The sequence below is a fragment of the Phoca vitulina genome, unplaced genomic scaffold (assembly GCF_004348235.1).
Source record: "Phoca vitulina isolate PV1807 unplaced genomic scaffold, GSC_HSeal_1.0 scaffold72, whole genome shotgun sequence".
NCBI classification, from domain to species: Eukaryota; Metazoa; Chordata; class Mammalia; order Carnivora; family Phocidae; genus Phoca; species Phoca vitulina.
Genome location: NW_022589775.1, coordinates 5,828,229 through 5,842,811, shown reverse-complemented (window position 1 = coordinate 5,842,811; position 14,583 = coordinate 5,828,229). Strand labels below are relative to the sequence as shown.

The following is a 14,583-nucleotide window of genomic DNA, read 5'->3' as shown; positions in this document are numbered from 1 at the left end:
GACCCTCCCCCTTCTCATGTGCTCTCTCTCTCTCATTCTTTCTCTCTCAAATAAATAAATAAAATCTTTAAAAAAAAAAAAGAATTACCCAAAATGCTTTAAATATTTCTCATAGATGTTGTTATGGGCCATTTTCATTATTATTAATTATTTTAAAACCTGTAATTTCATTTGTATGACCTTTCTCACCCAAGAATTTTTTAATGGAAGGCTTTTTATTTTCCGAGTTAAAGGGTGTTTTTTTCACTGTTTGATTTTATTTTTAAAGGGCTTTCTGTTCTTTGTTTTTGTTAGCATTTATTAGTGTTTTTTTTTTAAAGATTTTATTTATTTATTTGACAGAGAGAGACACAGCGAGAGAGGGAAGACAAGCAGGGGGAGTGGGAGAGGGAGAGGGAGAAGTGGGAGAGGGAGAAATTCTCAGTGGGAAGCCCGATGGGGTGCTCGATCCTAGGACCCTGGGACCATGACCTGAGCCTAAGGCAGATGCTTAACGAATGAGCCACCCAGGTGCCCCAGCATTTATTAGTTTTGTTGTTTGACATCAGAGAGTATTTTTTACTAGTATTTCTACTTTACAAAACTTACTAACGCTTTCTGTGTGACAAAATATATGGTCAATTTTTGTGGATGTTCTGTGGGAGCCAAGAAGAAGGTTCATTCTCTATTATTAGGGTATAAAAGTCAACATATAACCATAAAAGTTACCTTACTGGTAATATTGCTATATTGATAATATTGATAGTATTGTTACTTTCTCCACTCCATCTGTCTTGTTCTGAAAGTGCTGTTTTAAAGTCCCCCATTATTAGTGTGCTTCCATCTATGTCTTGGCCTCATACAGCTGTATCTTCACAAAGGGGGCGTGCATATTATTTGTTGTATAGATGTTGGTAAGTGTAAGATATTTCTTTTTTTTCTCCAAGTATTTATTTAAATTCCAGTTAGTTCACATACAGTGTAATTTTAGTTTCAGGTACAGAATTTAGTGATTTCTCACTTACATACAACACTGAGTGCTCATTACAACAAAGTGCCCTCCTTAATCCCCATCACCTATTTAACCCATCCCTCCTCCACCTCCCCTCCAGCAACCCTCAGTTTTTTCTCTGTAGTTAAGAGTCTGTTTTATGGTTTGTCTCTTCCTCCCCCCATGTTCATCTGTTTTATTTCTTAAATTCCACATATGAGTGAAATCATATGATATTTGTGTTTCTATGACTGACTTATTTTGCTTAGCATTATACTTTCTAGCTCCATCCACGTCATCGCAAATAGCAAGATTTCATTCTTTTTTATGGCTGAGTGATATGAAACAGAATATAAAACCCAGAAATGAACCCAGAACTATATGGTCAACTAATCTTTGACAAAGCAGGAAAGAATATCCAGTGGGAAAAAGACAGTCTCTTCAACAAATGGTGGTGGGAAAACTGGACAGCAACATGCAGAAGAATGAAACTGGACCACTATCTTATACCATACACAAAAATAAATTCAAAATGGATGAAACATCTACATGTGAGACAGGAAACCATCAAAATCCTGGAGGAGATATCTTTGTATATGCCTTTATTTTTTGTTATTCTGAATCAATTTTGTTTAGGTATGTATACAACATATAGTGATGTTTTGCTTCAGGAACCAAGTTTAAAATGTTTTCTTTGATAGATAAATGAAACCAATTCATATGTATTGATAAGACTGACGTGTTTCTTTTTTTTTTAAGATTTTATTTATTTATTTGACAGAGAGAGAGACAGCGAGAGAGGGAACACAAGCAGGGGGAGTGGGAGAGGGAGAAGCAGGCCTCCCCACAGAGCAGGGAGCCCGATGTGGGACTCGATCCCAGGACCCTGGGACCATGACCTGAGCCGAAGGCAGACGCTTAACGACTGAACCACTCAGGTGCCCTGACTGATGTGTTTCAAAACTCAATACACTTTAATAAATTTAAAAAATGGCATTTGAATGGTTTGTAGTTTTTCTAGTGGTTACTTGGGTATCTTTGTATCTATAACAATTTTAATGTGGTAAGTTCTTTTTTTTTATTCAACCTTTTATTATGTGATATACTAGTTATATTCATATTCTTAACTTCCACTGTCGTCTATACAACAGCAGCTTAATTTATTTTTCTCTCTCCCTGTCCTGCTACTCCCTTGTCTTTTAGTTGGTTTATTACTACTTTGTCATCACAACATATTTATATATTATTAATCCGCAAATCTAATCCCTGTGTTTGATTGGGTTATATATTACACTAAATATATATCACTGCACACACACACACATATAGTCACCTACAGTATATACATAAACATATCCATATATCTCCACCATCTTGCTGCTCAGTATAACCTTTTGGGTGCAGAATTTCCTAATTTCTTCTACGCTGAAAACTGTTGTTCTAATACCTTGTTACATGAAAGACAGCTTCATTAGATATAAAGTCTTAATGCTTGCTTTTATCAGTCTTTAAATGCTCTCTCTTCTGTTTTTGAATGTAACTTTTTGAAAATTCTGATTAATAGCCTAATTCTTTATCCTTTGTAAATTCTTTGATTGCCTAAAAGCCTTGAGTAAGCCTTCCTTATCATTGAAATATAATATTTTAATAGCATATATCTTATAATTAATAATTTTAAATTAATATTCTGTTACCATTGGGACCTGTCAATGAGTATTTTTAGATCAAACAAAATAAAATAAACACCAAAATGCATCACAATTAAATATTTGAAAAGTAAAGGCAAAGAAAAAGTCTTGAAAATAAACAAGAGGCACAACAGATATCTAAAGAAAAACAGCAATTTGAATGACAGTTGCTTTGTCATCTGAATGGAGTAATAAAAAATGGCATAGTAGTTTTCAAATGGTGAAAGAGAAGAACTGTCATCCATGTATTTTACATCTTGGAAAACTATCTTTCAAGAATGAAGGGGAAATAAAAACATCCTTAGAAGGAAAAAAATGATTTGTCATTAGCAAACTGACATTTAAAGTTTGACTTGAAAAAGTTCTCTGAAGAGAAAAGAAATGCTAAAGGAAGGGTTCTTGAAACATCAAGAAGGCACAATGAAATAAAACAAGAATATGTGTACCTACAATAGACTAAACTCTTCCTCGTGAGTTTTAGAAATCATATTTGGTGGTTGAAATAAAAATTATAACATTATAATCAAGGCAATAATATTAAAAGTAGACATGATAAGGGGATCTAAATCAAAGTAAATGCCCAACACTTCACTTGTGGCCATAAGTATTGATATCAGTACACTGTTATAAGTTGCATATTAATATTATAATACGCAGAGGAAGCATTATAAAAGCTACGCAAATATATGCATATATTTGCACTCAAAAATACCATAAATAAATTAAGATCCTCAAATGTTCAAAAAACATAGAAAAGCAAGAAAAATAAACAGAGTAACAAGAACTAGAAGAAACAAATAGAAAACAATAATAAAATGAAATACTTAAATGCTAGCATATCAGTAATTACATTGAATGTGCATGGTCTAAATACATCAGCCAAAAGAGACAGATATTGGAAATGTGGATTAAAAAATTCAACATGACCTCTCTTTATTCTGTTTATAAGAAACACACTTCAAATTCATTGACATAGGTAGGCTGCAAGTAAAAGGATGGAAAAAGTTATGTCATGCAATTGTTAATAAACTAAAGCAGGAGGTGGCCATTTTAACACCAGATAAAATAGACCTCAGACCAAAGAAAATTACTAGAGACAAAGAGACATATTACATATGGTATAAGGATTAATAACAATTAAGAAGGAATAACCAGGAAGAAATAACAATTTCTTGTTATAATATATATAATATATAATAATATAATATAATATAATATATATAATATAATAATAACTAGGAAGAAATAACAATTCTAAGTGTGCACCAAACAACAGAGTTTCAAAATATATGAATAAAAAGTGATAGAATTGAAAATAGAAATAGTGAAATTTACAATTACACTTGGGTATTTTCAACTCGCCTTCTGAGAAACTGATAGAAGTAGTATGCAGAAAATAAGCTGGAGACAGATGACCTGAGCAACACAATCAGCCAAAAGAATTTTTCATATATAGAATTCTTCACCCAGCAATGAGAATATATATATTTTCAATGAAAGTATATATATATATTTTGAGGCCAGTCTTTAAGGTTTGCCCTGCACCCAGGAGGGCTCATCTTAGCTGTCTTTCCCCCTGGTTCCCTCTGATAAAACCAGCTGGCTTATGGTTTAGCTTGTTGCTGTCACGGAGCAACAAAATTCCTCTTAATTGCTTATGCTCAGAATCTCTGTTGTTTTCAAGCATGCCCTTAAGCTTGAATTTCCCACACACTATTCTAAATAAACTAGTTCATTTGAGGAAAGGTTCAGAGCTCTCTGTTTTTATGGCTTGTTTCTTGCTTTTTGCAAAATACCTGAGCAACTAGTCCAGAACTGGGGATAGGAACAGTTGCTTGCTTATTCTCTCATAAAGACACATCTGCATTACTAGCAATCACTGGGCTTGGGCAGTAGCCTCTAGTTTTTTAGGCTTGATGCACTTGTGATGAAACCTCCTTCCTATGAGTAGCCTGGGGTGATAGAAGGAAAGATAGGGCCTCAAGATTATTAGCTTGTTGGGTGATGGATAGAGCTTGGCACTACAAGTGGGAACTGGGTAAATGAAGGGAGCCACATACCTCTTGGCCATGTTCACTTGGAATTTAGCCACTGCAACATAGAACAAGAGAGCATGAATGCACTAATGGCCTGCCCAAAAAGGAGAGAGAATGTAGCGTTTAACAAGGGGAGGGAGTACTGTTTTTGTGGCCTCCTCTGCCCAGAGCTGAGCTTCTGCCACGTTAATTTGGGGGAGGGAGGATGGAAGGAACAGATTGTGATTTAAGTAGATAAAGACTCTCATTAAACCTAGATTGAGTTGATTGTCTTGAATGAATGTTTCTTCATTTGTTCTGTGTCCTTAGGGCAATTTCCAAAGACTTGAATTTTTTCAAGTATGTAATATATCTGAAGAAGGCCTGATATCTGACGGCCACTTTTTTAAGTATGGTGGGATTGAGTCAAAACTCACAGCTTCTATATGGCTTCCACTCTGACCTTTTTGACCACTGTAACACAGGGCCCTCTGCTGACCTTTTAAGACTCCTGTCCACTATGGCAGGACCAAAGCCAAGCCTATGAGAAGAGGGACTTACCTCAGTGTCTCTCTTTCCAGTTTCACTGCCTGTCAATGTTTGGAAATGTCAGGGTGGCACAGCGCTCTATGTGGCCTGTTTTCAATTGATGGAGGATAAACAGACAACCCTATATTACTCCTTCCTTTGGATGCCTTCAGGAAACATGCATTTTGTAGCTGGTTAAGAGTTTAGTCAGCTTCATGCTTTAATAGCCATTCAGAAAGTAATTTTGTATGGATCTTAAATTAGTTCTAGAAGCCCTTAATTCTAACATTAGTCACTAAAAGTTTAGAAGATAATGTTGCCTTATACTTTATTATTATTGATGTCGTCAACACTTAATAAGTGGAATGAATAAAGAGATGTTATTATGAACATCTTTGCTGAACATGAACCAAGCTAGAAGGATCAAGGCCACTCTTTCCAGCCTATAGTTTGGATTAGACTTGTGTTTTGTGAATTTGGTCTGCCTAAGTCACTGCTTTGTTATGAATGATAAAAGTTGTGGGCTTGAAGGCAGGCAATATCAACCTCTGTGAAAAATGTAGTGAAGCAGACCTAAATTTGGTCATCTCTCTGTGCCAACATGGGAATCACAAGCAGAATAGCTACCTGTGCGGCCACCATACACAGATTGAGTTCGAGGATATATTTTGTCAGTAAGTGAAAAGAAACAGCCATAATGTATGATTTAGCGGAAAACACTTGCAGCTGCCTAGAGTCACAAATTCAACTGCTGAGTATCAAGAAAGAATGAAATTGGATGAAATGTTAAGAAAGGGAGGTACTACTTTTACCAGTGATTTTAGTCAAACATTGGCTATACTGAAAATGAGACTTTGATAAGATCAAGGTATATTATAGTAGCTTTTGGATCTGCTCATGAAAACACATTTTGCAAAAGCGCTGGTTGAATATAGCTATCAGTCAGGCCTAACACATCCATATCATCAGCTGTAGATTGCCAAAGGGTGAGTACACTCTTTCTCTGTCTTTCACGCATACACGGATACATACACACACAGCAACAAACATTATGTGTGTGTGTGTGTGTGTGTGTGTGTGTATGCATACAGCATACATATATATGCTGTGCATTTGTAAAATAAGATTACTTTCAATGAAAAATGAATTTGGACATTTTCCCAAATAGAAATGGCTAAGGTTGCTTATATTTAATCATGTACTAGTAACACAACACCAAGGCTTTTTTTCAAATTGTTGGAAACTCCAGATAATTGATTAAAGAAGTTCTGATATGGGGGGCGCCTGGGTGGCTCAGTCGTTAAGCATCTGCCTTCGGCTCAGGTCATGATCTCAGGGTCCTGGGATCGAGCCCCGCATCGGGCTCCCTGCTCCGCGGGAAGCCTGCTTCTCCCTCTCCCACTCCCCCTGCCTGTGTTCCCTCTCTCGCTGTGTCTCTCTCTGTCAAATAAATAAATTAAAAAAAAAAAAAAAAAGAAGTTCTGATGTGGTGTTGTAGGCTAAGGTTTGGTTGTCATTGTTTGAATAGCCCGTAATATCGTTATTATAAATAATGGAGAAGATATACATAGTGCCTCACAGGATAATGATCTCAAGAGATCAACAATCTAGAATTTCCTAGAAGAATCTAGAAGACCAGACTCTTCCACAGCAGCATGGATGGTAAGAGGCATATCCATAGCCCTCATAGCCACATCCCAGGCCTCCATGGCCATACCTCAGGCCACCATAGTAGTTTCTGTAGAAGCTCATGTGTGAGAAGAAGGCTCGGAAGAGCAGAGTCAGTTTCTAGAATTTAAAGTTTATAATCTACACAGGACCTTATAAACCAACTGAGTGGTATGTGGGGCAAACCACAGGCATTGTTGGATTCATGTTTCAAACTAATTGGTGTTAAAACCATCTCAAGAATTTCTCATAACTAATATATCCAAGACAACTTTGCTGTGTCAGGAGGCCTGTAATGAAATCATGTGCCTTTGATGAGAGATTCTTCTACTCTGGTGACTTGTTTATTCCAGATTCCAAATTTAGACTGTGTTACTGTTACCATAACATCATATAACCCATGCAGATTCTACCTGTTGAAAATCCTAGTTTTATTTAATAATATCCTTCTTATACCTGCATATTTGCTGCCTTGGGAACAAAAGGGTAGTTTCAAAGGGAAAGAGAAGGATGGAAAGATTGTGGGAGAGAAGACATGGTGCCAGGATTCACTTGTAAACACTGAATGACTAAGTGTTTTATCTTTTTTTGTGGAGTCATGTTATTAACTTTTGTTTATACTTCACATATACATGTATCTATAATTTTATACATGACCCCAAACCATGGCAGAGACCTTGAAGTTTGACCCTATTAACCCTGAATATATAGAAAAGGAAGGACTTATTTTACTAGAAATTTGAGTTTTAATGGTTTCCAGAAACTCTCAAATGATTTATTGATGTCATGCACCACTGGATATGTTGCACTGAAAAAGACACATCTCTTCTGGTATTTCTCAAAATGTATAACCTCAATCTAGGTGTGATAAAACTTCAGACAAACCCAAACTGGGGAATAATCTACAAAACACCCAACTCTTTCGAATTGTCAAGGCCATGAAGGCCACGGAAAGACAGAGGAACGGTCACTAGTTAAAGAGACTAAAAAGGTCCTACAACTAAATGCAATGTGAATTAGCTTATGGAACAGAAAAAAGACACAAATGGAAAAAAATGAAATAAAATCTATTGTTTAGTTAAGAGTATCATATAAAGTTAATTTCTTTGACTTGATAAATATACTACAGTTATGAAAGAAATTAACACTAGGGAACATTGAGTGTTGGGTATATAAGAATTTTCTGTCCTATTTTGGAACTTTTTATAGGTCTAAAGTTATTCCAAAATATGATGTTTAAAGGAAATATAAAAATAATCTTTCATTTTATTGATTTGATCATTTACTAATTCACTTATCAAACTTTTTTGAGAACCAATTATATACTAGGCACTACTTTTTTATTTGAAGATTTATTTATTTATTAGAGAGAGAGAGAAAACACATGCGGGGGGAAAGGTGAAGAGGGAGAAGGAGAGTGAGAATCTCAAGCAGGCTCCATGCCTAGTGCAGTGCCCCCTGAGGGGCTTGATCTCAGGACCCTGAGATCATGACCTGAGCAGAAATCAAGAGTTGGATGATTACCCAACTGAACCACCCAGGTGCCCCAATACCAGGCACTATTATGAGCACTGGGATGGAGCAATGGATAGGACAGACAAGGACACTATTGTGATAGAGCTTATATTCTAGATTAAGCAGGGGCAGGAAATTCAAGACAGACAAAGATTGAGTGAATTAGATAATTTCTTATAGTGATGAGTCTGTGTAAATAATAAATCAAGATGGGCTAAGGAAAACTTAAAGAGTTATTGGTGAAGGATTACTTCAGACTGAGTGGTCAGAGAAGGCCTCACTGAGAGAACCAAGAGAGAAGGATAAGCCATTCTCGATATTACTTCAAGAGCTCAAAGGCAGAGCCTTTAAGGTGGAAACAAGTAAGCCCATCTGAAGAGCTGAGAAGCCACTGCGATCTATATATTCAATGGAGAGGAACAGGGTTACCTGATGAGCTCATAGATGTAGTCAAGGCTGTGACATGCAGGGTCATGTTAGCTGTGTTTTCTAAGCTTTGGGTGGCCAGATGTAGCAAACAAATATTGAAATTCAAACTTAACTGCATGTCTGGTACCCTAGCCATCCTAATGTGGGCAGACGTTGAAGGATTACGGTCAGGGAGGGTCATGATCTGATCTATGCCATGCATGCTTTGAGACCTAGAAGAAAAGAATGAAGGAGTCTGGGTAGTATAAAGAATCATCAACTTAATTTTGTCTTGTTAAATTTCTAATGATGATTAATCTATGAAGATATATATATATGTACACACATTTATATATATTAAGATTGGAAATATATGAAATATTATATATATAAAATATGTATATAATAAGATTGGAAATATAAATGAGACTGGAGAAAAGAATGTATCCAAAGTGACCCATCTAACAAGAGTTTAGGTAGAGACTAGAGACCATACGTGGGGCAAACAGCTAGCGAGGCATTCTCACGTTTGAGGGTAAAATCTGAGGAGAAAAGAGAAAGGACACTTAGAGGGAGCAGCTGCTGGAGGTTGGAATTCAACCAAGTGCGCATGGCAGGATGAAGGTAAAGGTTGGAGAGCCTTTCAGGAATGAAGAGAGAAGTTGGTGAATCTGAATGCTGCTGAGAGGCTGAGTAAAATACTTGACCTTAGATTTGGCAGGTCTGAGGTCCTGATGATCTCTGTAAGAGGGGTCTCAGGAGAGTAGTGGAGATGAAACATCAAAACACAGGAACAGAGAGATAAAGGGTTCTTAGAATACTGCCGTGGAAATACACTAGTGAAGTTCTGTTACGAAGCAGAATACAGAAATGAGGATTACTCTGAAGAGTATGAAGAGTGAAAGAAGGCTTGTTTAATTTTTGATTATGGAATCTATTTGAGAATTGAATATATTTAGAACAACACACCCACCAGAAAAGATAGGAAAAGAAAAAAAGAAAAGAATGGCATGCAGTGCAAAGCTCTCATTGCTATGATCAAAGAGAACAACTTAATTCTTTGGAAGAAACACATCAATTTTAGGAATTAATTCCTAAAATTAAGAACCTAGGGAGAAAAACACTCTAGCAAATGTTATTAGAGACATCATTTGCACAAAATGCAATGTGTTCGATATTCTTTTAAATAAAATACAAAAAACCCCAGGTTAATTATAGTTTTTTAAATTAACTGATGCAATTCAGGTCTACCAAATTTAGGCAATGATCTAAGAACTTAAATGTCCTTGAGGAAGAATAAAAATAATGCTATTTTACTAGTGTTTGCTAAAAACTTATTGCCCACTAGACTCCGAACTGTGAGAATTGAGTCTAATGTGATTTTCTATATGGGGAATTTGAATATGATTTGGTGAGGATGTCCTCCACCTGTCCTCCACCTCCATCTCGATCCAGCAGATAGTGGCTAAAATTTTGCAATAGTGTGGTGCTTTACAAAAATGTACCTACCAAGAAACACACATGGAAAGCACATTCAAAGACATATGATCACTGAGTAGATGAATGTGTTGATGTGATCATTAGTATGAAAATTTTTTTTGTTTCATTAAGAGTCTATTTTCTTTTGACTCATTTGAAATAGTTACCATGTAAGATGAATTGCATTATTTGAAAAACCTGTGTCCTTATTCTGATGATCTCCGGAGAGAGTTGATTAAAATGTAGTGGGTGTGTAACTTCTTGAGCCGTCTTCCCTGTGATATAAACCAGCACCAATTCCATTCTATAAACCCTGCCTAAGGTTACTTGAAAGAATATACAAAATGATATTTTGCCTAAGATCTGTAATTAAATATCAGAAATCCATGTGGCTGTATAGATAATGCTGTCTTCCCACATGCATTTTCTTAAAGACACAGAAGTATATATTTAAACTATAACATAAAACTACCTCTGCTTTTCTTTGGCTACTCTATAGGGTGAGCTATCATACTGATTTGAGTGAAGATAGTTATAATTCAAGGGTTATGCAAGAGAGCTTAGCATATCAGGTTACAAAGAATACTGATTGGACGTTTGGAGAAAGGAACAGTTCTCTAATTTATTAACAAAAATATGTGATGCTAAGCTTATTGGATAGTTACTTCGAATATAGACTAATTGCTGCATATACAGTTAGGACAAGAAAAGAAATATAAAAATTGGATTCCACAGAATAACTTGTATTTTCTTGTCTTTCATAGAAGTTGGACATAAATGAGAATAAAACTCATTGGTATAAACAAGAAAGTAGAAGATACTTTGTTCAGACCTGTTTCCCTTGATTTTTAATGAGTTAAATTATTTCAACATCATGAACATGAAAGATACATTACGCTTTCAATATTTCGATATAGAAAAAGACATTAAATCCCTGAAGAAATTATTTGGATCAAGAGAAGAAAAACTCATGAATAAAAAGAAAAGTTATTCTCTGTGAAAAGCTATACAATAATATAATTATTTGGGGGCCAAGATCCTAACAAATGCATTCTTTTTTGAAATAAAGGATGATCATGGGAGGTTAAAATGAAAGTCTAATTTGGGGCAGGACCGTGTAGAGTGCACGAGTATCTCCCCTCATTCAAGCCCTAAACTGGATAAAAAGTCCAAACAAAGCAAATCACCTTAATACCTCCGAAGCTTTATCTTATGGTTGACAAACAACAAACTAATGCAATTAATCATAAAATTAGCCAATGACATGACACGTGTGCTGGGTGACACCCACATTGAGAGCATATAAAAGGCCTCTGTAGGGAGAAATGTCCACACCACACTGAAGTGACACTTCTCCTCTCCTCCACCCAAGCAAAACCTCAACAACCAACACCATGTGTGGCAGCTACTACGGAGGCTGCGGCTACGGAGGCTGCGGTTACGGAGGCTGCGGTTACGGAAGCTGCGGTTACGGAAGCCGCGGCTACGGAGGCTGCGGTTACGGAGGCTGCGGTTACGGAAGCCGCGGCTACGGAGGCTGCGGTTACGGAGGCTGCGGTTACGGAGGCCTGGGCTGTGGCTACGGCTCTAGCTATGGCTGTGGCTTCCGCAGACTGGGCTGTGGCTTCCGCAGACTGCGCTGTGGCTTCCGCAGACTGGCCTATGGCTCTGGCTGTGGCTACGGATACGGCTCCCGCTCTCTCTGTGGCTATGGATGCGGCTCTGGCTGCGGCTCTGGCTTTGGCTGCTACTAATTGAGGTCGCCATGGGAGACTCTCACCCTCCGCACCTGCACGTGGGATTCACCAGGTCTGAGCCCCACATGTTCTGAGCCACATGGTTGGGTGCTGATTTTCCTACATCACAGGTGTTAGACCTGACATTATCTGAAGACTTGGACTCTGGTGCTCTCTTTGTCTGAACTACGAGTCCTTCCTTTCTTGGTTATAACTCGTGAAAAGTAGAAGAATGTGAAAATTACCCCGTGAGCTCCTGCCAGGTGTCTCACCTGGATGATGTTGTCATAGATCCTGCCTTTTGATTTTCATATATGTTTTCTCCATTTTTCTAATAAACTTCTTCAATCTGGCATAACAATCTCAGTTCTATTTTCATTTAATATTAACAGCTATGTTTTGAGCTTTTTAAACATTATTTGTGCTAAAGGAAACAATCACCTTCTTTAGGGGATACCTCCTTTTCATATTTCTATTTCTGTTGCCTTACCAAGTCCTTGATTTGTGACATCAAAAAAATACCAATCTTTGCAGCTGTCAGTTTTCCGACTGAATTGCCTGGAAACACTATATATTCCAAATACTTTTGCATCAAAATCTTCATCTATTGAAATTCCTTATATGAGTGTTGGAAGGAAAAATAAAAGAAAAGAAAAACAGGGAGGGAGGCAAACCGTAAGAGACTCTTAACTATAGGGAACAAACTGAGGGTTGCTGGAGGGGAGGTGGGTGGGAGATGGGCTAAATGGGTGATGGGCATTAAGGAGGGCACTCTGGTGATGAGCCCTGGGTATTATATGTAAATGATGAATCTCTAAATTCTACTCCTGAAGCTAATACTATACTATACGTTAACTAACTTGAATCTAAATAAAATCTTTTTTTTAAGATTTTATTTATTTATTTATTTGAAAGAGAGAGAGAGAGAGAGAGCATGACTTGGAGAGAGGAAGAGGGAGAAGCAGACTCCCCGCTGAGCAGGGAGCCTGATGCGGGACTCAGTCCCAGGACCCTGAGATCATGACCTGAACCGAACGCATACGTTTAACCGACTAAGCCACCCAGGCGCCCCTTAAATAAAATCTTGAAAGAAAAAAAAAACAGATATGAGTGTTGACGCACAATTCTGGTTTTCTCATCCTTGGTTTGGGCATATTTAAGCAAGAAGTGTTTCTTATGCTTGTTCAGCTCAAGAGGTAGAGTCGTTCAAATCCACCCCAGCCTGTTTCCACCTAACAAGTCTTGCTATGGTTTAAGAAATTATTTTTAAAAGATGACACCATCTTTAAAACCCATTACGTGTTTATGTTTAAAGCTGCTTCGTGGCATCCTCCATACTTGTTTGTCCTGAGTCATTTCTTCCCTGTCAGGTGTATGGTTTCACAGTTGTTGCTGCAGTTGTTTGCCTTTTCCGCTAGTGTGTGGTGTGTGTGTGTGTGTGTGTGTGTGTGTGACTCATATGACAAGACTCATATGTCTTGTCAATTATTTTTTCTTGAAATGTGATTTCTCGATCTTGGACATGAATGAGTTGAAGTGTTGTATTTAAGGTAATGGATAGGCCCCAATTCATGGGGCAGGTTGTCAGGTTCAAGTTCGAAATTGTTGACATCACAAGAAGGAATTAAGATCCCTGGAAATATCAAACCCCAAAAGAGAGCATATTTTCCTCCACGTATACCTGTATGAGCTCTTGTCTTTCCTATTTACTTTATTTTTGAAGCTTAGAATTTTTGTTTAATATTAAGTAGAAATTAGTTGATCTATGCATACACATCTAAAGAAATAATAAGTTTTACAACTATTTTGGCTTGCTTGGTAACTCATAATAGTTGGACACAAGTGATGTGTTGGATGTAGGATCACAAGCCAAGACTTTTTTTTGTTTGTTTGTTTAAAGGTTTTGTTTATTTATTCATGAGAGACAGAATGAGAGAGAGAGAGAGGGTGAAAGAGAGAGAGAGAAGCAGAGTAGAAGCAGGCTCCCCACAGAGCAGGGAGCCCGATGTGGGACTCGATCCCAGGACCCTGGGATCATGACCTGAGCCGAAGGCAGACGCTTAACGAATGAGCCACCCAGGTGCCCCAATAACTATCCATTTTTGTACTCACAATGGATGGTCCACTTCTTTAAAGTCTTCAAATTATGAATATCTCCAGTTGAAATTGAAATACATGGGCATCTTTTACACTTTACATTATTCCTTATTTGTGTCTCTCTTTTTTACAGTGACAAACCTCTACCTCAGCATCATTGTGTTCACCCTATCCAACAATATACACAAAATACTTCCTAAATTACCACCCTAAAACATAAACCATAGGTCTGCCTCTTACTGGCTCGTGACATTTGACAAATTATGGACCCTCTTGGAAATTGGTGTTTTTACAAAAATGTTAGGTATAATGATGGAACCAGCCTTCTTGGATTGCTCTGAGAATGTTAGTATCTAGTAAATGTAACTTTTTACTATTTCCTGCGTGGTTTATTTTCTGATTCTTTGCATATAAAAGAGTCATTTTCTGTCAAATTTGTTCTATGCTGCTTATGTAATTCATATTCTAAAGCTCTGCGT

At 37.2% G+C, this 14,583-nt stretch overlaps 1 protein-coding gene across 1 annotated transcript; it reads left to right on the top strand.

Annotated features, from left to right (window-relative positions):
- The first annotated feature begins 9,410 nt into the window (after window positions 1-9,410).
- LOC116625026 (keratin-associated protein 6-5-like) lies at window positions 9,411-12,025 on the top strand. Its single transcript, XM_032393316.1, has 3 exons — window positions 9,411-9,457; window positions 11,644-11,723; window positions 11,763-12,025. Exons 1-3 carry the CDS (start codon window positions 9,411-9,413, stop codon window positions 12,023-12,025), a joined length of 390 nt encoding a protein of 129 aa, XP_032249207.1.
- The last annotated feature ends 2,558 nt before the right edge of the window (window positions 12,026-14,583 follow it).

Bases quoted from the DNA above. Each gene is read 5' to 3' on its own strand.
- LOC116625026 (XM_032393316.1), top strand. From the start codon at position 9,411: ATGAAGGTAAAGGTTGGAGAGCCTTTCAGGAATGAAGAGAGAAGTTG. The intron at 9,458-11,643 runs GTGAATCTGAAT...CCTCCACCCAAG, and splicing joins AGGAATGAAGAGAGAAGTTG to CAAAACCTCAACAACCAACA. The intron at 11,724-11,762 runs GTTACGGAAGCT...GCGGCTACGGAG, and splicing joins CTGCGGTTACGGAGGCTGCG to GCTGCGGTTACGGAGGCTGC.